The 23,119-nt window shown below is 51.9% G+C and overlaps 1 protein-coding gene across 4 annotated transcripts in view; it reads right to left on the bottom strand.

Annotated features, from left to right (window-relative positions):
* Nucleotides 1-277: 277 nt before the first annotated feature.
* ELMO2 (engulfment and cell motility 2) overlaps nucleotides 278-23,119 on the bottom strand; it is a 38,148-nt gene continuing 15,306 nt past the window's right edge. For all 4 annotated transcript variants that reach the window (XM_026503651.4, XM_044385861.3, XM_026503653.4 and 1 more), the window contains 16 exons: nucleotides 22,578-22,759; nucleotides 20,695-20,794; nucleotides 19,433-19,584; nucleotides 16,935-17,013; nucleotides 13,739-13,789; nucleotides 9,361-9,483; nucleotides 8,890-9,024; nucleotides 8,222-8,326; nucleotides 8,033-8,141; nucleotides 7,516-7,652; nucleotides 6,245-6,408; nucleotides 6,045-6,157; nucleotides 5,763-5,870; nucleotides 4,924-5,006; nucleotides 3,242-3,319; nucleotides 278-1,837 (listed from right to left, as the gene is read on the bottom strand). In XM_026503651.4, coding sequence (XP_026359436.1) covers nucleotides 1,637-1,837; nucleotides 3,242-3,319; nucleotides 4,924-5,006; nucleotides 5,763-5,870; nucleotides 6,045-6,157; nucleotides 6,245-6,408; nucleotides 7,516-7,652; nucleotides 8,033-8,141; nucleotides 8,222-8,326; nucleotides 8,890-9,024; nucleotides 9,361-9,483; nucleotides 13,739-13,789; nucleotides 16,935-17,013; nucleotides 19,433-19,584; nucleotides 20,695-20,794; nucleotides 22,578-22,759 — 1,920 coding nt within the window. In that variant the 3' untranslated portion in view covers nucleotides 278-1,636. The remainder of the gene's footprint in view (nucleotides 1,838-3,241; nucleotides 3,320-4,923; nucleotides 5,007-5,762; nucleotides 5,871-6,044; nucleotides 6,158-6,244; nucleotides 6,409-7,515; nucleotides 7,653-8,032; nucleotides 8,142-8,221; nucleotides 8,327-8,889; nucleotides 9,025-9,360; nucleotides 9,484-13,738; nucleotides 13,790-16,934; nucleotides 17,014-19,432; nucleotides 19,585-20,694; nucleotides 20,795-22,577; nucleotides 22,760-23,119) is intronic.

Genomic DNA, 23,119 nt, shown 5'->3' with positions numbered 1-23,119 from the left:
GATATGTTCATGGGGGTGTACAGCATGCCGTTTCCTGCTGTGCCCGGCAAGCCTGAGCGGAAAACGCTTTGTCCTGCTGCAGCAATCTGGGAGCATCCCTAACTGTCCAGGTGAGCGCGCGCGTGCGTGTGTGTGCACACGTGCACACACCCAGGGAGGGCAGAGTGGTTGTAAAGGAGGAAGTCTCCCAGACATGATGAAATGAAGCCTTGTCAAGGTGAAAGCTCCCTTGGGCACAGAGCAAGTACAGAGAAACAGCTGTTAATAGGTACCACGGTTTGTACATGAAAGAGTATTTATTGAAAACATGGTTACTGACAGGAAGCTCCTGGCTGCTCTCGGGTTACTCTCTTGGCCCACAACTGGAAGTGGTGTTTTTGTTTTTGTTTTTTTAGGGGGAGCCTCCAATTTTCTTTCCCCTCAAACATTCCGTTCTAGGATAGGTAGATCTTATATAAATATATATACACGTCTGTATAAGTATGGCCTCTAGTAAAGAAAATATATAGTACACTCTTCATCGGGCAGTACCTACCATGCCGGGCTACCAATACTGAATGCCACCGTGTTCCCACGTCCAAGGAGAGAGGCTGGGCGCGTGGTGTACAAGTGCCGCAGCACCAGGGAAGCCCCATTGGCACAGCTGTGGCCTCAGCTAGCTCCCTGAAATCATGGCCAGTGGCAGAAACCACAGCACTGGGATGGGGGGAAGGGAAGGCCAAACTTCCTGAGGTCGGGGAGGCCAAAGGAAAGCAAAGAGGAGGGGGCTGCCATTCAGGTTAGGTGGGAGATTTCTCTAAGGAAGGAGAAGATAAAAATGTGGGGGGACGGGGGAAGGGAGTGGACTCTAGTGGCTTCACCAGTCTCGGCCCAGGCCTCGTCTGGGCTCTCCCTGCAGAGTTCTCTGAGACTAGAGGGTAGGACATAGCTCGCACGTCTTTGACTTCCCAGGATGAGAGCCTGAGAGCTTGGGAGGGAGAACTTTCCATCTGCCCAGACAACTGTGTGGGCGAGAGAGATCTGGTGGCTCCGGAGACCAGAGATGTTAGAGCCGAGCCTCAGTAGCAGCAGCTTGTTGGCACTGAATGAGGCCGGAGTGAGCCCTCACGAAGGCGACAAAAGCAAGGGCAAGGCATCCACTAAGCAAAGGCCACGGCCTCCGCTTGGATCTGAGACACAGGCACGGGTCACCCGAAGGCAGTCTCTCGGAGGCTCTCAACACGCCCGGAACGTCTGTCCTCTGCGGGCAGCCTTTGCTGGGCTCGCTCTTGTCCACACGGGGATCCAGCTGACCGGAGAGCAGGCTCAGGAAGAAAAGGTGAGTGACTCTTGTTAACTCCAGCCCAAAGCAGTCCCTGGCCCGGAAGGCAAGGGGGTCTGCTGTTCATTCCTCACGCTCCGATCCCAGGCTCCGCGGTGACGGGGAGCGCCGAGCACCCTGCCTTCGTGACTTAGGGCGGGCAGGGACCAAGAGGAAGCTCTGGGTGGTCTGAGGTGAGTCTGAGGAACGGCTGGCATTTACTGGCCACCGAGGTCACTACAGATTCTGTACAAGCAAAAGACAAGGCACCAGTCTGTGGGTGTTTCTCCTGGGCCCCAAATCCCTTCCTGGGTACCGTGGAGTCTGGCTCCAGCCTCAGCCGTAGTGATAGACGAAGTCGTAGCTGCTGGGCTCCTTGGGCACTGGCGGCGGGGCTTCGGGAATCTGGATGTTCTCCAGATCCAGGAGCCGCAGCTTCATCTCCATGCTCAGGAGCGTGTCCAGGTCACTCTTGGTCAGCTCGCTGGACATGTCCTTCCCCAGAAGGGCACTGAGGCCGTCAATCCAGATGCAGTACTGTGGGAGCAAGTTGCGAAATGTCACAGGGTGGCCCCTGGTCAGCCGGAGGCCCTGCCAAGGTCCCTTTGCTGAGAGGATTCACCACAGTCTCTCTTGACACTACTTAGTGTCGGCAAAGCTGGTCTGGGATGATGGCAAAGATAAAAGGGGAGGTGATCATTCACTTGCCCCAAAAAACCCTTTTGGCTTTTATGAGGGCTTTACATTGAAGCTTCCTAAGATAATCTGAAATAGGATTTATTTTTATTTTTTTTAAATATGATTTTTAAAAATGCAACTAATGGGGGCGCCTGGGTAGCGCAGTTGTTAAAGCGTCTGCCTTCGGCTCAGGGCGTGATCCCGGTGTACCTGGATCGAGTCCCACATCAGGCTCCTCCACTATGAGCCTGCTTCTTCCTCTCCCACTCCCCCTGCTGTACTCTCTCTCTCGCTGGCTGTCTCTCTGTCACATAAATAAATAAAATCTTTAAAAAAAAAAAATAAATAAAAAATAAAAAATAAAAAAATAAAAATGCAACTAATGAATACAGCAAAATGAGACCCGAGTGCTGGGGCATCAGCTACCCAAAACTGCCCAGGAAATGAGCAACAGTTGGGGAGAATACATATTAGGTGAAAAATGTAGGACTCAAAAGGAATCACTGTAGGATCTCAATTTTCTTTTCAAAAAAAGTTAAACACACAAAAAAAGCCCAGTCAACAAATCTTAAAAATTAAGTGCCAGAGAAATTGAACTTGAGGGTCTCGTGATAAGGAGGAATAATAGAGAACTGTCGACCTATCCCTCTCTCATTCTTCCTGCTCAGTCTTTTTCCCTGCCTTTGCTCACCTGTCTCCCCACCTACAAATTCTTCATTTCTTCCCAATAGAACTCCACTGGCAGCTCGGGGCTGCCGAAGTGCCTCCTCTTCCAGAAGCCCCACCTCTAGTGCCCTCTGATGCTCCCCGAGCTCAGCGGCCACGTGGGGCTCAAGCACAGTTACTCATGTAACCCAGAGTACCTTCCAGTGCTGCAGGGACATCTGCGGGAGGACCAGACCCATCTGCCTCAAAGCCCAGGCCAGACCCACTACCGCCTGTGCCCAGGAGCCCTGAGGAGGGAGGGTCTGTCGGGTTCGCTCGGGAAGGTGGCCAGGCAGAGACTGAAAAGGAGGAGAATTTTCCTAGTCCAGACAAGTTAGGTGGTGACCCTGTTTTTCTAATGGCAACTTACGGCTGCTGCTTTCGAGTAACCTGGAGGCCCAGCTCAGGGGGATGCACCCCAGCCTGGCAGATCCTCGGTGCCAGAAAGCCTTCATGACACGCTGTGGTTCCCTGCCTTCAGGGGATGTCCCTGTTGTGCCCACTCCCGCCCTCCGGCTGAAGAGTCACAGAGAGGGCTGGGCTGTCCACACTGCTCACCTCGTACTTGTTAGGTGCGATGAAGTTTAAGGTCTCATCAGGGTCATACAGGATGGAGAACGCCAACTCTAACACCTCCTGAAAGACAAAGGGTTTCAGTTCTGTGGCGCAGGGCAGTGGCCTGGGCTCTGCGCACCAAGATCTTGGCCAAATTCCTCGTCACCTGGCCCCGTCACTGAACGTGCTGACTCAGATCCACATCTGTCATCAGGCCCCGGACATGTGCACAGGTGTGGCTGGGGACGAGACGCGGTGGGGACGAACGCTAACTCACCCACTCCCCCCGAGTCACGCCTACAATGCGGACGCTCCTAACACTGGAGAGAAGTCAGTTCGCGACGCTCAACCCTCTGTATCTCAGAGTCCACGATTGTAGATTACCTTTGGTATGTATGTTGGCGATCAGACTGACAGTCTTAATGGTTTAGAAACCACAACCACCACAACAAATTGTGGCCAAAGATGAGAGAATTTAAGCATCGACAACATAACTGTAATGCACTGGAACGAATATCAATTTGCTTAAATCCATGAGTTCACAGTAACACTAAATGCAACAAAACAAAACACACACACAAAACTGGTCACTGCTGGACGATACCAGAGAACCAACTCACTGTTTTAAAAGCAGGTACTTTTATAAAAGGAAAGAAGCAAGGACTATTCTCCTTTCTTACATAAACTGGACCACTGGGAGGCCAGGAGTAGATGATGGTTAAGTTTCTCTTTAGAGAACTAGTTCAGCTCATAAATGAAAAGGAATGACCGCTTTAGCACACCACTACTTTGCAAATCTTAATTTACTCGTGGAAGAGGGACTTAGCGCCAGGAGTCTGCTAACATCGCAGAAAGAGAGACAATCACATCATATGTCTCTTGATAGAACATAATGCCACCTCGGAAGTCATCCTGCCCGCCCCCCCAAAAAAGGGGGTCAAACCAGAGCTGGATCAAGCCTCCCCCTAAATCTGTCCACCAACGTACAGATCTGGGACAGAGGAACAAGCTAAACTAGACCATGGGGAGACAATCAGCACACTTCCGACTCGGAGAAACTACCAAACAAGCAACCTGGTTTCTTCAACTAATAAACCTCAAAGAGAAAAACAAAGATGGAAAAGAGAGAGGGGAACTAGAGACTAATCACGATGTGCATATCCTATTTGGATTCTGATTCAGTGAACAGAACGTGTATGAGTATGCATGTGTGTGCACACGTGTGTGCACGTAAACATTTATATATTTTTATACAGAGAAATTATGTTATTTATAGGAATGCAAACATCTGTGGAATATTTGATATTAAATAACAACTTCTAAAATTTCTTTTTAGGTGTGATAATGGTATTGCGATTATGTTAAGAGTCCTTATCATTTACAGATACATTCTAAATATTTAAGAGGAAATGACATCATACTTGAGATTTTCTTTGAAGTAATAATAAGTGGATGGGTAGGACCCGCCAAGGTTGTTGAGGCTGGGTGACGCATATGTGGGGGTTCTATCAGTTTCTGTGTATGTTCAAAACTGTTCTTAGTAAGACCCGTAGGAATAATTCAGAGGAGAGAGTGGGGGTGGGAGAACGTGCAATTAAACGGCAGCCACCACCGACTGAACCATCCAGGCGTCACTGTGACAGTGACCGTGACCCTGACTCAGGCAGGCCTGCTGCTCCACTTACCTTGTTCTGTTTCAGAGCGCTCTTCTCTTTCATGTGGGGGCAGTCCTTCCCAGTGACAATGGCCTTAATGTCTGCAACAGGAACTGGGAAATGAAGGGAATTAGTCTCTGGAAGATCTATGCTGTGAGTGGGTCTTTGCATCAGTGCTGGAAGGGAAGCCCCAGCCCCCAGACCAAAGGGCTGTGTCAGCTCAGAGCCAGTGGCCTGGTGCTAGCTCCCCCTCTGTGGTCCCTTCCCGGGGGCCATGGCCTGCTGGGCCGTGTCAAATCTCACGGGGGGTCAGTTCAGGGCTTTGGGATCGTCTCCCCGAGGACCGGGGCCTTGGACGCTCACATCACTTCCTCGGCTCCGTGACGAAGGTGACAATGTCACCAGTGCAAACAGATGTGCTTAGGACCTGCCAGTCCCTGTCCTAAGGCCGTTACGTACATGACTCATTCAGTCCTCTTATGAAGGAAATGTGCCTATTACTGCCATTTTGCATGAGAAACCAAGGCAGAGGTGAAAATTAACTTGCCATTAATTAACATTAATGGCAAAGTGAGAATTCGAATCCAGGCAATCTGGCTCCAGAGCCCTGCTTATACCACCGCCTTTCAATATAGCCTGTAGCACCCCAACAATCTACTGACCCCATTCCCACTGGGGAGCCCACTGACATCCCCGAGCAGTCCTGTGAGTAGGCCAGGCAGACATGACCTCTGACAGATGAGGAGACAGGTCCAGGGAGACAAGCGGTCCATGACCAGATCATTGGCTTGAGACAGCCAGGACTAACACTCAGGTCTCCTGACATCGAGTCCAGCTACTGTGACACATCAACGGAGAAATGAACCTACTTTTCTCCTGCAGGGATTCAAATGTCACCTCCCCTTGAGGGTTGTCATCCAAGTCACCATAGTGCAGGACCTTGTGGTTCAGTGCCAAGCGGCAGTACCAGAAACGTTCTGGAACACAGAGCAAGACAAGCAGGTGACCAAGGACAGTTCTGGGAAAGGCCTGGGCGCATGGAGGGCAAAAGGATGACGTGTTCCCGGCCTGCTCCCTGCAGGGTCTGTCCAGCAGGCTCCCTCCCCAGTGCGGTGGGTAAGGACCCGCCCAGCGGCCCGGGGCCCCCTCACCTTGCCTCCGGCGGTTCCCAATCTTCCGGAAGCTGCTGCCCTCACAGAGCCGGTTCAGGCGCTGCTGCTTGATCAGCTCCAGGATCTCAGGCTGGATCTTCTCCCTCAGCTCCCTGGGTGCACGTGCATGGGAGCAAAGGGAGGTGAGGGGACGGCAAAGCAGGTGGTGCCCCCCCCCCAGCGCACCCGGCGGCACTTACACGATTGGCGGGGACTGGAAGTCATCCTGACTCATCCGCTCGGACTGGCGCAGTCGCAGGATCTCAGAGTAGCTCAGGCTACGCAGTTTGCTCTTGAACTGATCCAAAGAGCTGGGTTTGGAGGGCAAAGCTCGAGTGATCTGCTCTCGGACCACCTGCATGACCTGAAAGGGAAGGAAGCCGGCTGCCTCAGGCCCTCCCCTGAGGGGCCAGGCTGGTTCCAGGCAGCTCAGCTCTGCCCCTGCCCTGGAGGCACTCCGGACACTTGCTGGGTGAGCCAGAGTACTGACTCTCGAAGGTCCACCTGCTTAGGTGGTTCCTGAGGACAAATGCCTGATGGGGACAAATGCTTTCTTTCCCACAAATTTCAACTAGTTGACAGTGTGGTAGGATGAGCACAGGTTTGGGAGTCGGAGAGAAAGCGGCTCAGATCCTGACCCCATCTCTTAATCTGCACCTTGAGCAAGCCGCTTGCCTTCTGCAGGCCCCCCCGGACTCATCTCTAAAACAAGAGAAAGGAAGACATGTTTTCGGATATACTCTGCCTGGACGGGGAGGGGCTAGGCGGTCGCACAGCACCTGACACTGGCATGGGTTCTAAAGATGTGTTACTTCCCCTCCAACTATAGTGAAAGAGAGAACAGGCCATCCCACAGCATGTCCAGCAGCTCGCGCCCGCGCAGGGAAAAGTCTACAGGAGAAAAGACTAGAGGGAGACGTGAACATGGTCATCACTGAGTGGTGGAACTACAGAGAACTTTCTCCTCTTTATACTTTGCAAATTGTTTACAATGAGATGAGCGGCTTCTAGACTGGCAGCTTTTGAGGACCCAGCAGTGCTCCGCGGAGCGTGGGGCCTCGGTGTGCGTCAGGAGTGACGAGTGAGTGGATAGACAGGACGTGCCTATCGTGCCAGTCCACTCCTCCTCTCCCTAGCGTTTCCCGGCCACGCAACCGCACCAGGGCCTGCACGCAGTAAGCACTCAGTCAACCAGCGCTGTTACGCTTAGGCTTAGCCTCTGCCCTCCACGGGAGACAGGCGGGGCGGGTACGGCTCCGCTGAGTCCAAGAGGGGCCCAGGCACCCAGGGGCAGAGCCCTGCTCCAGGCTACAGGGGAAGCACAAGCAGAGGGGCCCGAGGTTCTCCAGGGCCGCATCTTGTGACCCGGTGCTGCTGACCCAGCTCAGGGGTTCCCCTGGCTCCGGCCATTGGTCACAGGCTGGCACGTGCCCACCTCCACGTGTGGGCATCCGAGCTCTGTGACACGGACCTTGTTGAAGTCCTCGGCCGTCGCCCTCATCTCCTTCCAGGTCTTGTTCAGCAGCTGGATGCAGATCCCGAAGAGCTCCTCAAATGCGCGGTCATGGGTAAAGAACATCGGGTGGTAGTCATTGCGGCCCTCGTTGGCTACGGAGGAGGAGAAGCAGGGAGGGTGAGGCCGGGCACTTGCGTGCACCCAAGTCCCAAGGAACAAAAGCAGAGCAAGGCCAGGGCAAGTGAAGGGCGTGGCACAGGCCTTCCGCTACTTCCTCGGCTTTCTCCTCTCTGTCTGGCTCTGCCCTCTCTCAGGCTCAGCAACTAGCCTGACACACGGGGGCAAACGGACGGAGGCGTTAAATGACCCGCTCAAACCGAGCAGCAGCCGTGAGTCCCGTAAAAGAGGCTAAGACGGCTCACGGCTCACCCGGTGATTGTCAAAACAAAGCACACTAGTTGTCCAGTCCCACTGACCCCTAGGCTCCTGATGACGGAGTGGCTGAAAGAAGAGGGGGGTGGCTGGGACTTACGCAGTTCCCCAACCTGCAGGATTTCACAGAGCATTTTGGTGAGCTCGATGGCGCTGCGGCCGAAGGGGCACTCATGTTTGTCCTCCCGGCTGCTGTTCTCCAAGACGATCTGGGGGGAGGAAGGCAGGGTGGATTAGGGAGGCAAGACATGTGCTAGCAGGGCTGAGCCGGCTGGCCCCCAGTCGTTACCCGGATGTAGGTGTCCTGATGGACTTTAGCCAAATACAGCATGTTGTCCAAAGCCAGCATTCCAGGAGGAGTCTGGGTAAAGTCCATTGCTGGGTTGATATGGTTCTGGGGAAATAAAGGAACCGGATTTGAGACTCGGTAGCCTCCCATGTGCAGTGCCGGCTGAGGGGACGCCCTACTGCCCTACTCTCTGCTACTAGCTCTTGTGTTACCTCCTTCCTGCCCACCTTCTCTGAAAGACTGGGAGCTCCTGACCCAGGACTGTGCGGGCTCATTCTGTCTCCCCAGCACGCAGCATACTGTGCGCTGAGTGGGTAGGTGCACGCTATGTGTTTAATTGAATTAACTCCATCCTTGAGTGTGTCCCATCACAAGATATCCACTTCCGCTTTTCAAAGCACCTCCCTGCTTTCAGGAGAGGTCCTCTCTTTACCCATGTGACTGACCTCCTGGACCCTCCAACAGATGGATTCGTTCCAAGGGGCCAAATGCCGCATGGAAATGTGTGACCTGCCAGCGCCAAGTGTCAGGGCTCCTCCAGCTTCTTAGTGTCATCTACTCCAGGGCCACCATGATGAAGGGGGGTTCTCGGGGCTATGTGTGGGTACGCCCTCTGACCTCCTGTCAGGGGAGCAGGCCTCCCAAGGTCCGTACTTCAGGAAACTTACAGTAAAGCCCAGCATTTTGTAGTCCTTGGTATACATGGCTTTGCGCTTCTCAGTCCCACTCCCGGGGACATTGCTAGGGTCAGACTCCGCATCAAATGCGATCCTTCTCAGTTCAAATATAATGTCTCTTTGAGCCTGAGAAGTGAAACAAGCCAGCAGGTAAATCAGCTAACCCAGGGAAGCGAGGAAAAGAAGGAGCAGGTTAGGCTTTCCTGGGCAGGACTCTGGCCCCCGTCAATCTCTGTCCTGAGAAGTCAGAGGTGGACTTGGCCCAGAGGGTCGCCCAGCGGGAAGAGACGGCAGACAGGCAGAGTCAGCTTTCCCAGGGCAACACAAACCATTTCTGCAGACACAATCAAACACAGTCCCTGGCACACTGCGGGTGCTCAACGCATAGCCTACCAGGGGAATGCACCACATCAGATGGCATACAACTTAAGCCAGGAGTGCTCTGTCCCACTGCACACCTACCTGGTCATTGGGGTCCATCTTGGTCATCATCCTTTCTTCCAGAAGGTTAAAGGTCAGGACTTGCAGGACATACAGCTGATGGGCCATCTCAGTTTTGATTGGGCGGTTCCCTCGGATCACATGCTGGAAAAAGCAAAGGCAGGGGCAGAGGGCTGAACTGATTTTCTTCCACTGAAGACTCACATCCATGCTGGTGAAAGAGAAAGTACGCTGGGCAGGGAACAAGTTTTCCCTCCCACACACAGAACTTCAAGACCTCATGTTCTAGAAGGGATGGAGCAGGAAAGGGCTCGATTCAGGCTGAGATGATTCCCTCCAGGCCCCAAGGGCACAGTCCTTTTTTCCATATTCCCCTGGGCAGGGGAAGTGGAACCAAGGGCAGAGGCTGTATCCCGTCACGCGGAAGATGAGGGAGGCGGCCGGGCTAAGATTATGATGCTGGGCGCAGCGGCTGGACCTTCGTCCAGGTGGGCACTCAATCCAAGACACAGACAGCGTGTGCGGAGGACTCCGCTTTGTCTTCCCGTAGAAAAATACACTGTCGTGGATGGCCTCACCAAGTAGAGGCTTTAGGAAAGGCCACTTTCTAGAAATGGTATGGAGACATCTACATAAAGGAGGGCAGCTCATGCTCCTTGCCCAGCCCCCAACGCTCCCACCCAACCTTCTCTCCTATCACTCTGTGTATGCTCCCCTCCCTGCGTCCCCTATGTTCTGTCCTGCCCCCTCTCTTTCCATGACCCCACCACGCCCTCTCAGTTCCTCACCTCCAGCCCTCTGCCGCCCAGCCCACTTCAGGCTCCCTCCTCCTTCCCTCATGCCCCACCTCTTTTTCTCACAAGCTACTTCTCCTTCTGTCCCTTGGGTTGATCAAGGCCTGGCAAAGGTTCTGGCCTCCTATTGCCCTGCTCTCACTCCCACAATGGCTGCTCTTCCTGGCTTGCTCCCTTGTATTGCTTGCTTTTTCTCTGTCTTCCCCGCCATCTTGAATCGTTCTTAGTCTCTTCTCACCCAAATGGGACTCTTGCCCAGTTTTCCACACACACTCCTTCCGTGTCCTTCGTGTTCTTTCAGTCTAGCTCTATCTATGTCTCTGGAGCTGTGCTGTCCAATGTGGTAGCCACTCGGTATATGTGGCTGTACCTATTTCCATCAGTTAGAATCCACTGAGGTTAGAAATTCTGGTCTTTGGTCACACTAGCTACATTTTAAGCTCAACAGGTATATACAGCCATTGGCTACCACCCAATGATAGAGCAGCTCTAAAACATCTCCGTTATCACAGAAAGTTCTACCGGACAGCACTGCTCTACAGCTCCGTGACTCGAGAGTTTGCTCTGGCTCGAGATCAATGTCCTTAGACCTGTGCAGTCTGGTTGGTAGCCACCGGCCACATGTGGCTGCTGAGCACCTGAAACGTGGCTCGTCCAAACTGAGATGCGCTGCAGATGTAAAATGTACGCCAGCTCTCAGAGCCGCAATGTGAAAAAAGAAAATGTAAAATATGCCATTACCAATTTTCTTCTATTGATTACACACTGAAATCACAGTATTTGGGATACAGTGGGTTAAACTGAATATATTATTGAAATTGATGCCCCATATTCCTTTTTTACTGTTGCTACTGTAACATTTAAAATGTGTAAGTGGCTCGTGCTGTATTTCCACTTGATGGCACTGCTCTAGACTTCCTCTCCCCGACGTGTGACTCCAGAGTGTTCTTCATTTCTCTAGATCTGCGCAGCTTAATACGGCAGCCACAAGCCACATGTGGGTATTTTAACTGAAATTTTAAAAAATTACAAATTTAGCTCCCCAGTCACACTACACACATTTCAGGTGTCCCGTTGCCACACATGGCTAGTGGCCACCACTCTGGACAGCACGTCCCTGCTGCAGAAGGTTCCACGGACGGTGCTGCTCTTAACCCCTCACTAGCATGTGCAAGGCCCTCACCCCCTCCAGGTGGTGGCTGTCTGCGGCGCTCCGCTCAGGGAAGGTGCTTTTCTCCATCCCACGCTGACTGCTCTCCTCCTCTTCCCCCCACCCTAGCAAGCCACCCCACCCCCAGCCTCTCAGTGCGGGGTCTCCTCGGGCCCCCTCCACACCTCGTTTTGCCTCCCTCTGAGCCTCTTCCTTTCTCCGTGCCCCTTCCTCTGCCACTCCGAAGCCTCCCTACCCTTCCTTCCTCCTCTCCTCTCTCCACAATTCATCAAACTACGTTGAGAAGAGGTTAAAGTTAATGTGATCTGGTTTGCATTCACCTGAATCCCCCTTTCTCAAATTAGAGACATCACAGCGGGGAGGTCACCGCTCTGCCAGCAGCAGCTTCCAGGAGCACTGCCCGTCTGAGAGGTCGCAGCTTCAGAGCTTTTACCTCAAGTCCTATTTGAGTGCTGAGTAATTGAAGGCCTACACTCTTGGGCTTGATCCCATGAACTCCCGGGACTTCGGTGAGCACGCGTTAACCATTTCACAGCAGACCATTTAAGTCCTGAGCCCTGACCCTGAACTGTCTTCTATAGTAGAATTTTCGCGGGGCGCCTGGGTGGCGCAGCCGTTAAGCGTCTGCCTTCGGCTCAGGGCGTAATCCCAGGGTCCTGGGATCGAGCCCCACATCAGGCTCCTCCGCTGGGAGCCTGCTTCTTCCTCTCCCACTCCCCCTGCTTGTGTTCCCTCTCTCGCTGGCTGTCTCTCTCTCTGTCAAATAAATAAATAAAATCTTAAAAAAAAAAAAAAAGAATCTTCGCTTGTTCCAAGGTTTGTCCAGAAATGAGCTGAACTAATCCCACTGAGATAAATGATAAACCTTGAAATTCATTCCCTTTCCCTCAGAAGGGCACCCTCCCTCCCACACATGCAGAGGGCGGCACCCAAGAGGGCTGCTCAGGAATGCGGTCAAGCATGCGTGGGCCTGTGCGCTCTGCCCCGCTCACGGGCGGCCCGCGGAGCGTCTGCTCACGTCCCTCCTGCCCACATCCCTCCTGCCGGCTGTCGGGGGGGGGCTCTGACCAGGGAAACGGCCAGCAGGCAGGAGACGGTTCTGCAAGGCGAAGAGGTGGGCTCTGTGTGTTCAGTGCAGCCCGATGCTTGGCTTTGCAAGCGCTCAGAGCTCACTTCTTGAATTCTACCACCTTTGTATCCTGCTCACAGTAAAAGAACTGCTGATGTGAGCGGGGTGCTTACCAAGGGCCAGGCACCCTGCTAAGCGCTGTGTATATGAGAGCTCGGGCAGGCCTCACATCCAGATGAGCAAATCAAAGCAAATCCAAGTTAAGTGAATTGCTCAAGATCAAAGATTGGGTAATGGCAGAGTGGAGGCTGGTGACTCTGAAGTTCGCGCTCAGAATTATCCAGCCTTTTACACCTGACTTCTCATTTCTCATTTTATTCCTTCCACCGCGGCCTCCTGGTTTTCCCTTGGTTTTGACAACTGATAAAACGGCCTCCCTTTCACCCAGATCCCCAGCTCTCTTTCCCAGCTCTCACCCGCCACACCCCCCCCAGCCAGCTCCCTCCCACCCACATTCCCACGTGGGGACAGGGAGTCAGCCCTCCTCCCAGATGCCTCCCTCCTCGCCACCTCCCCCTCTCCTTTCCTCCCTCATACACCCCCAGAACACACACACCTGCTAGTGTGAGGTTTCTAAACGCCAGCCTGGTTATGTCACCATCCCGACGAAATCCCCTCAACTGCACTTGGGAGAAAGACTAAGGCCCTACTTGACCTGGTCTTTGCTACTCTCCAGCCGCCAGCCGCGGCCCACATCTGCTCCTTGACCCTCCCGCCACCCAGTCACACGCTCCTTCTCGGTCTGCTGAGGGGGCCTCAGCCTTACCTACCATCATTCTTCTAGAGGCTTCCTGACACCTGGTCCTCCTCCTGAAATCCCCCCAGACCATGAAGCTCTAGGGAACCACCGACCACACGGTGCCCTGGCGCCATCCCATGGGACCGGAAGGTCTTTGAGAGCAAACACATGGTCTTATTCCTCCCTCCTCATGCCCCACCAAACTCAGGTCTGACTGGTATTAGCTCAATGAATTACTTTCCTCTTTGGGGCCTATTTTAACACATTTCTTCTGGATAAACACTGTTGGAGTTGCAGGGCAACGAACAGCACAGCTGGCTGGGCTTCATACCTCCTCAGAGGCTCTACGATTCCTGGAGGGATGGCCTCCTAGAGACAGCTCTGTTTACGGAGGATTACAGGAAAAAGCGGTCCGTTTCACAAGGGTTTATTAGCACCTATCTGTTGGCAGGTTCCCTTTGAGCGCCCTCCCCACTCAACAGTAATGTCATAATAATAACACAACTACCGTAACAGTAATAATTACTATCACCAGTAGCAAAATACCGCTTGTTCTGGGAACTTACGTTCAGGATTATGGACCGAAGGTGCTTCTGTGCAAATGCATTGGCCATATCCTGTTGAGAAAAACAAGCAAATGTAAGGCGAGGTGGCAGGCACCCAGCCGTGACAACTACCAAGCGAAAAGTGATATCGTGGCTCTGGGGCTTTTTCTCTGAAATTTTTTCTCCATTCAAATAAAAAGTGGGCAAATGGGGAAAAAAAAATCCACGGACTGTCAAACATATTTTATACTCTGAAAAATTCCCACACCTTTATTTCTGGGAGTGCAAATGGACTCAATTTGGGCGCCCCCCCCCCCCAATGGCACAGTTAACCACATCATCTTCCAACAGGAACAAAGACCGCTTCAGGACGAGACACTCGAGTCACAAGGATGCCGGGCAACGGACAATGCGTACGGAGCACAGAGCGGTGAGATGGTTCCCATGCACCGTTCCAGGCAGACAGCCACCCTCAAGGCTGGAAGGGCCTCCTCCAACCCGAGGACAGGGCTTTGGCCCCAGCGCCCCCTCCTGGGCCCCCGGCGCCGCACCGGCTGATGGAGCCGGGGCGCGGACGCTCTGTAGCAGTGAGGAGCCGGGGTTCACTTCCCTCTGGTTTGGAGAACGGCATGCTGGTGCGTTCGGGTAATTTCTCATAACAGGGTCATCGTTTTTATTGTATTTCGTTCAGCTTCTGACAGTAACGCTTTATTTATTTAGCACACTTGGGAAATAAAGTACCCTACCTAAGGAGTCTTCCAGGGAGCGAAGCTTCGAGGGTCCTGTCAAGGACCTTGTTTTGACCGTTTTTACACAAATTCTCTAAAAACATATTACAGACATTTCTTTATTTTTGAAGGGACGACAATGATCACAACTTAATCAAGCCAAGCACCCGGCCTCCCCGGAAGAGCGGTGTGCTCTGACATTCTGACACCCAAGGAGCTCCAAAATGCACGGCTAGTTTCCCTCAACAAAATGGCCCCAGGGTTCCTGTGCTTTTAATCTTTCTGACAGCTTTTCATAATTCTTCTGTCTCCTCCTTCCAATCTCGGCCATCGCTTCTTAGCACGTTAATTAGTATGACTTCACTTTCTAAACTGCTGCCTTAATTTAATTTTATGGATAATTCTAAATCGATGGGCCTGAGGGAGCTGTCACACCTCTCCCATGGAGCAGTATCTGTGAGCGCTCTCATTTTTCTCAGAGCTAAAAGGCCTTTCCCTCTCCCTTCTCCACCTCTAGCCATATTCCAAATGGCTGACGCTGCCAGGGACATTAAGTTTTACTTTGCATCCCCTGAGCACACGCTGGCTGGCAGAGGAGGAAGGTGGCCTAGAAACTTCTTTGGTAGCTATAGGAGGTTGGCTTGAGATTAAATCTTGCTGTGGACAACTCACAAAGTGGGTAATTGACATTGGCCTACTGCTAGAATATAACGGCTTTAGACCAGAAGCTTCTCTGTGGAGCTGGGGGAAAGCGCTCATCCTCTTTGATAGCCTTGTAAAGCCGACCTCGAAAGCTCCCTCTAACCAAGGAACCAAGGAACAAGCATGCAAATTCCCTCCTGACAACCGTCCGAACTTTTTCAAATTCCTATGGTCTAGTGCGCATCCAAAGCAACGTGGATTTATCTTTACTCTTTGCCACACCAGGCTGGAGGGGGATGCATTCGTGGTAGCATCTAGATGAAAGTCTCAGGCTGTTTCTGAATCTGATCTCCCCTGGCTGAACCACAAACTTATGTAAAGGCAGGTTACAAAGGAAAGACTGGGCAGTATTCCCTGGGGCCGGCATCCCCTTAATCCTGGATATAACGCTCGTCTCCAGCACTTCCCTGAGTGTTCTAACAAACGAGATTCACAGCACACGACCTTTCCCTGGGTCTTGGAGTTCCGTGAACCCCTCGATCAGAACAAGAGGTTCTCGCCCAGCTCTGACCTCCCCACCTGGAAGAGAGCTGGGGCCCTTTCCATATGGCGGTGCTACTTACAGTGACAGGCAGGTCTAGAGGGTTAAGGTGCTTGTCCTGCCGGCAGAAAGCAAAAAGCACAGAGAGAAGCAGATGGAAGAATGAGCTTTCAGCTTACATTCAAAACAGGACTAGGAAGGGAGAGATTAACAGAACAAAGCCATCCAAGAAAGACGAGGACACACAGAACTATAGATGCTCCTGGGCCTCCCCCGGGAAGCCACCAAGAGCTTAGTTCATGATCCCACATGAATTTCAACTTCCAGAGCCCATGGTGTGGAGAGAGAATTTAATAGTCTTTCTTTTGTACACCACTTGGGCTTTTTTTTTTTTTTTTTTTTTTTTTTTTACCAGAGATATCTAGAGTGTCAGAGTTGGAAGGGCCCTTAGAGATCATTTAATCTGGCTCTTTCATTTACAGAAAGAGAAACAGAGCCGAGAGGTTAGAGCACCTGCCCAGCCCAGAAACGCACTTAGCCTCCGGGCCCCGGGCTCAGGTCAGGGCTTGCTCCCCGGCCCGGATGATGCCTGGTTTCCTCATTCGTAAAACTGGGCTCGTTTCTCCTCACGACACCCCTGTGAAGTACACAGAGCACGTGCTACTGCTCCCAAGCACAGGTGAGGACACCGGGCCTCAGAGCAGCAGAGCTGTGGGCATCGCGTCACACAGCCTACGGGCCGGGGGACAAAGCAGCTTCGAATCTGAGGGTCTTTAGACATGAAACTTCGCGCCAAGTTCCCCCACTCTGGCTTCCTTAAGTAAGGATCTCATTTGTCCCGCTGTCCCTGAACTGGATGGTGATGCCTAGAGGGCCTCCTCTCCCTTCGCCATCCTCTAGCCGGGGTCGGCAACGAAGACCAGACTGGGCTTGCCGTCTAGTTGTGTATACAAGGTCTTCTTGGAAGACAGCCACCCCTGTTTGTTCACCTATTGTCGGAGGCTCTTTGGGCTCTAATGACAAAGCTGACCGGCTGCCACACAGGCCATAAGCCCACAGAGCAAAGGATACTTACTCTCGGGCCCTTCAGAGGAAGAAGTCTGCAGGCCCTGCTCTGACCTGAGACCTGGGCCTCCCTGGGCCTTCCTTAGCAAGGCCGCTCTGAGGGCCCCTGACACAGAGGGATGGGAGGAAGGACTCTTGGGGAAATGGCCACGTGTCTGCTGTCTGCACAACAAAGGGTGGATGGGGACAATTCTTCTCCTGGAAGAGCCCAGATGAAAAGCTGGAAAAGGCAGCCACAGACCTGTCGCTTGTCCTCAGGAGCCTTCAGGAAAAGCGCGTTAATCAGTGCAATGGCGTAGGTCTGAATCTCCTGGTTGGAGCTGTGCCAGTGGAGAAAGAAGGTAGAGGGAGATTAGAAGACTGACCAGCAAGAGGACACCAGGTGCATTTGCAACGGTCGCTCACAGATGGTAATCAAATAATCATCCAGCGTGATCTCTCAGAAGCCTTAAAAGTGGGCACACTCTGTGACCCAGCAACTCTACTAATAACAATTTATCCAAAGACGGTAATCAGGGAGCTGGGCAAGATGTATTGACAAAACGTTTCGTTCAAATACTGTCAAAAAAAAGAAAGACAGACAGACAGACAGACCGGTAAATAATCCAAACGTCTGCCGACGCAGCTCTGTACACATCACAGTCCTAAGTCGCCATTAAAATCACGTTGTAGAGTACAGGTTCTTCCCCCAGGATTCGGGAATGGGTTTGGAGTGTCTGTAAACCCTAGAAACAGTACAGAAACTATACCACGCAGTTGGTTGACTATGTGTTATTTTCTCCAAGGAAGTGAGAGTCTATAACTGTTACTGGATTTTCAAAGGCATATGGGATGTAAAAAAGATGTAGAACTACCCTTTTAGAAGAATCTCTAACATGGGGAAATGTGCAAGAGCTTCTACTCCATAAAAAAGTCAAGGTACACAGAGTATACAGAGTAAGCTCTTGCTTCTACTAAAAGTACGCGTGGAAAAAAACGCCTGGGAGGGCAGTCAGTTTAATGTGAACAGTGGTTCTGTCCGGAGGGGGGAAAACGGGCAAAGGATTCACTCTTTGTGCTTTTCTGTATTTTCAAAGTCTTCGACGACAAACTTACTTCATTTTTAAACAAATTTACTACAACCGTTCTCTGTAATCTTATAATCCTGGTACTTGGCAAGATGTCTCCACCGGCCACACTGGGGGTACACTTGGTGGCTCCTTTTCAGATGGGCCGGCAGACTTCCTGGTCAGGTGGGGGCATCTTGGAGGTCTTATGAAAGGCACTCAGTGTCCCAGCCCCAACACAGGAGGACATAATGTCTAGTAACAGCTACAGGCTGAAAACAGTCCTGGACTGACCCCTATGAAATGCCATGGTCCTCTACCATCCTTGGGGGAATTCAGAAATGAAGAAACAGAGGTAGGTCTGACGTCAGGAAACTCAGAACTCTCCATCTGGAGCTTATAATGGTCCCTTCACTTCAAACAACGTTTTTGGCTTTGGGTATGAAAACAGAGACTGAAGAATTCCTTTTTACATGGATTAGTTGGGGTGCGGGGACAGGTAGGGAGCAGAGCCGGGTGAAGACCAGGGTGCTATCAACGAGCAAAGCTGGGAACTGATAGGACATTCTGTTGGCATCTGCCCATGTCCAAAAAGCTAACAGGGAGCAAGAGTCAGAAAGGGGTCAACAGTGTCACCACGTTGTCTGGGGGAGTCCAGCCCTCTTAAATTGTAGAGAAGGCTTAAAGTGAAGTGAAAAGAATGGAGAGGAGAGCAACGGTGCTCCAAAGGGTTCATCTGTCTTCTGGTTTTACTGTCTGGTAAAATGTTTTAGGATGTGATAAGCTTCTTAGTTTTGTTTTGTTTTGACTTTTATTTTTATTTATTTATTTTTAAGTAGGCTCCACACCTAGCGTGGAGCCCAGTGCAGGGCTTGAACTCATGACCCTGAGATCAAGACCTGAGCTGAGATCAAGAGTCACACACTTAACCAACTGAACCACCCAGGCGCCCCCGTATTAAGCTTCTTAGAAAACAAACAAAAGCAAACAACTCCTGAAATGAATACCTATCCTGTGCTGGCCATGATCCAAGATCTTTTATCTCCTTTGATCCTTACAAGTCTGAGTGGTGGAGAGTACTAACCCCAGTCTGGAGAGGAGGAAACCGAGACCAGGCGAGACGAGGTAATTTGCTGAAGGCAGAGACCTGGTCAGTGTGCAGAAGAGCTGGGATCTGACTGGTAGCCCGAACTCACGCCCAATGCGGTATTTTTTGCTCGCCCCACAGCATACCGTTCGTCTGCTAAATGTTCATTCAACAGATACTAATTGACTTCTACTTAAATCAAAGCAGGGGACCCAAAAAGGATTGGTCCTTCTTCCCAGAGAGTTCAAAATTTAAAATGGGAGACAGGTAACAAAAATAAAGAATTTTATATCATTATCATAGGTACAAAGAGAGACTATTTGGCCCAAGGAGGAGAGAGCGCCTAATTCTGTCTGGTGCGCGGTGGGACAGGAAGGCTGGGAGCACTCGGCTTCATCCTGAGGGACGAGGAGCGCCACAGACGATTTTAGCAGGAGCATGACATGATCGGGTCCAAATCCCGGGAGCGTCCCGGCAATAGGGTGGAAGTGCTGATGAATGAGTGAATGAGCAGACTGGCGGCTTGGAACACAAACAAACGGGGGCTGGGAGATGGACAGAGGACGAGAGGTGAGAAGGGAAGCTGGGGCAGGGTCTCTTACTCACACCTGGAGGTGAGAGATGAGCTGTCCCACGGTGATTTCCTCCGCGATCTTCTGGTACAGACTCTGGCTGTTCAAGACCATGCTCTCCAGGATGGCCAGGGACCTCTGAAGGATGGACACGTCCACCATGGGCTGGCTCACGTACCCTGCAATCTACAGCCAGTGAGGGACCGGTCAGTCAGGAAGCCCAGTGCCTAGGAGTGCTGGACGGCCTGGGTTTCTGACGTTAGCCCACGAAGGCTTTCCTCCCGGGTTTGTGGCCCACATGGGAGAGGCTGTCCCCATGTGGACAGTGGTATCTGGTTTATGGCCACCCTGGCCAATGTGCCGGGACTTCCCTAGGCATGGACAACTACATTTCAAATGACAGCATCCAGTCAACTGTGTTTCCTCAAAATCTAAGGGCTCAATCATTTGTTTTCAAAATAAGGGTTGAGGCATGAAAAAGCTAAGTGTAGAAAGTACAGGATCTTCCTGAAACCGGGATCTCCTTTTACCTCCATGTACCCCTCTCCTGACACGAGTCCTGTCCCTACATGCACACAGGACGGCAGAGACTCGGGAGGCAGGAAGGCCTCAAAGTCTTGTAATCTAAAAACTCCCCATTATTCCCAACCCCCATTATAATGTCCCCGACACATGGTCATTTCACTTTTGCCTAAATATCTCCAGCATCAGGAAGTTCCCAATGTCCCAAGCCAATGACAGGTGTGATTCTAGGTCAGTGGATACATGACTCATTGGTTTTAGTCCAGTTTTGAGAATCGACACCGCCTCTTCCTGCGGAAGAAAGGAAAGGCAAAAGTAGAAGTGTCCCCTCCCACCCACCGAGTTCGATCTGACAATCCAAACAGGCTGCTCTGCAGATCTGTCAACAGAACGCAGACTTAGAAGTCTAAGGCGAACAAAATGATCATGGAAGCCAAAGAGAAGGCAGCGCTCGGGAAGCAGGTCGGCAGACTCAGGGCTGCTACTGGTGGCCTGGCTGGTGTCATCCCAAGTCTCACTGGCAATTCCATCCCGCTTTGGCCACATCCAGTTCCCAGAGCCCGTTTCCATCTTCTCAGAGCAGGCCCTGAGAGAACAGTGAAGGGACTCTTTCAGGAGCCCCAGGAAGACCCGCGTGTGAGGATGAAAAATCAGGTCTCGGGGATAGAAAGCCGACCCTCAGCAGAATGGCTGTCTTGCCTGCATCTCTCCATAAATCGACAGGACAACTGGCCACGGAGGGAGGAGAGGACGACGGAATGCTGGAGGCCTCACCTGCTTAATGAAGGTGATTGAAACCATGTCCCAGGAAACAATGCCGTGGTCCATGAGCTCTAAGAAGGCAGTCAAGGTGAATGCCAGCATCTCACTGTAGCTGAGACATAAGTAAAACACACCCCAAATCATACAAAGATTCAGAGCTGGGGAACACAGGTGTGACGGCAGCCGCAATGGGGACGGATTTCAGCGTGAGCGCCGGGATGGTCAGCACAGCTGTGAGTAAGCACCTGCATGCACACCTGGCCAGGTGTGCCGCAGATTCTGTCCAGGTATCCATCTCTGGGATAAAAGAGCTGCCGGGGGATTGGCTTTCCTTCCCTATATCACCTCACCTCAGGGCAACACGATCACTCATCCGTTTCCCAAAACCAAAAAAGGTATCAGACCTTTGTCGACCCCAGTACTTGGCAGGGTACCCAAGGGAGCTCACAGCCCATGTTCAAGGCCAAGAGGCAGCAAACGAACTTTGGACAGGGGCTCAATTCCTGTTCAACTATTTACTAACTGTGCAAATTTTATCTTTCCAAACTTCAAATTCCTCCTCTGTAAAACTGAATGAATCTCACAGCATTAAGATCCCAGGGTCATGGTGAAGGCAAGATGACAATGTGTGCAAAACCCTGGCTTCAGTGCTGATGGAGAATGGGGAGTCCAGTGCCTTCTCTCCTGTGTCCCTCCTCTTTCTACACACCACCCCTTATACAGCTGTACAGTGCTCTACATTTAACCAGCCCTATTCCCATTGGCAAGGCAGGTTCGGATCCGTTAACAACACTCCTTGTGACAGCACTGCAGTGTAAGCAGCAGCCCCATTTTAAAGAGGAGGAAACCAAGGCCAGTCTAATCCTGTACCTCCTGGAGACGGCAGAAGTCTCGAAGGGCCGCTGAACGCTTCAGGATGTCTGTGCTGCTGCAAAATCCGAGACTAAACACCTAAGATTAGATGCTTGGCTTTGGCTGAAAATTTCAATAGCTGGCCCATCAGCTGAAAAGATTTCTGACTCCCTCTGTGCCAGCTGAGAGGGACAGAAAGCCACCACAGGCTAGACGGCTAACTAAACATCTGTTCACTCACGGCTGGCCACGGGCACGGTGTCCCACCGCACTCATCTGAGCACTGGAGTATCACAGAGATGTCTGTGGCCTATTGCAAAGTTCTGGAGCTCCTCCTCCCTGTGAAAATGGGCGGTAGGGAGATGGTGAATCTATGCTGAGCACAGAGGAAGGCCTGTGTGTGTGTGCTCGCGTGTGCGTGTGTGGGGTGGGGAGGTGACTGGAAACGGAGGAAGCAGGCGGGTGATTAAGAATAGACAGATGATAGGGCGCCTGGGTGGCACAGCGGTTAAGCGTCTGCCTTCGGCTCAGGGCGTGATCCCGGCGTTATGGGATCGAGCCCCGCATCAGGCTCCTCCGCTATGAGCTTGCTTCTTCCTCTCCCACTCCCCCTGCTTGTGTTCCCTCTCTCGCTAGCTGTCTCTCTCTGTGTTAAGTAAATAAATAAAATCTTAAAAAAAAAAAAAAAAAGAATAGACAGATGCCCGTTCTGGTCAATTCCGGAGCTAGTCTGCTCACTAGCTTCCACCGGGCCAATCATTTTCCATAAATTAACGGATCTGTCATGACCTGCCTTCTCTCTTCCTGACTTCCGTGCCCCCTGATTTTACTACTGCTCGGCATCTGTGAAGACCACCTAGATTCAGAACAGCATCCAGGACCACAACAGCGAATCCCGGTGTGCAGACCCTGTACGCGGCACACTGCTCCGCACACAGAAGGTGTTCAGTGAACTCAAGTGACCCGGCGGAGAGGAGACAAGGCTGCCCTACAGAACGAAGTCGGTCTCTGAAACCCCCCAGTAAGAGCTCAGGAATACTCACTGGGACAAGAGCTTGGTTCCACTTTCCACAAGCCGTGTCAGCACAATGATGCCATCCATGTTGATGAACTCAGTGGCGAAGGTCACATCAGCAGAGAGCTTGGCCAGCTCCTTCATGGCATCCAGCCGGGTCTCCATGTTGGACGACTGGGTCCTCTCCATCAGCTGGCGTGCAGCCCGGGACTATGGGACCAGGGACAAGATGCATATGCCGTCTGCTCCTTGCGGCAGGTTACTGCTCTGTGAATAGCTCATAAAGGCTTTTCTGTGGACATCCAAGCCCGAGGCAGAACTCGTGGTTCATGCTGTCTAGGAGTTGCTTCCTAAATGCTTATTGGATCAATCAGGAAATTACCAGTATGCCAAGACCAATCTGGAGCTACGTATGCCCTTTCCGCAGCGCTCTGGTCTATGGGTTACACAAACTTCCCACTGAAGGACTACAAAAGACACCGGGGAGACAGCAGTCCGTCACCTTTGCAAGTCACAGAGACACAGACATTGACTCAACAGAGGGGAGTTTTCTATTCATTTAAGCCATTA

Source organism: Ursus arctos, unplaced genomic scaffold (assembly GCF_023065955.2).
Source record: "Ursus arctos isolate Adak ecotype North America unplaced genomic scaffold, UrsArc2.0 scaffold_16, whole genome shotgun sequence".
In the NCBI taxonomy this organism is placed as follows: Eukaryota; Metazoa; Chordata; class Mammalia; order Carnivora; family Ursidae; genus Ursus; species Ursus arctos.
The sequence above is the reverse complement of the archived record's forward strand: the minus strand, read 5'-3'. Positions and strand labels throughout refer to the sequence as shown.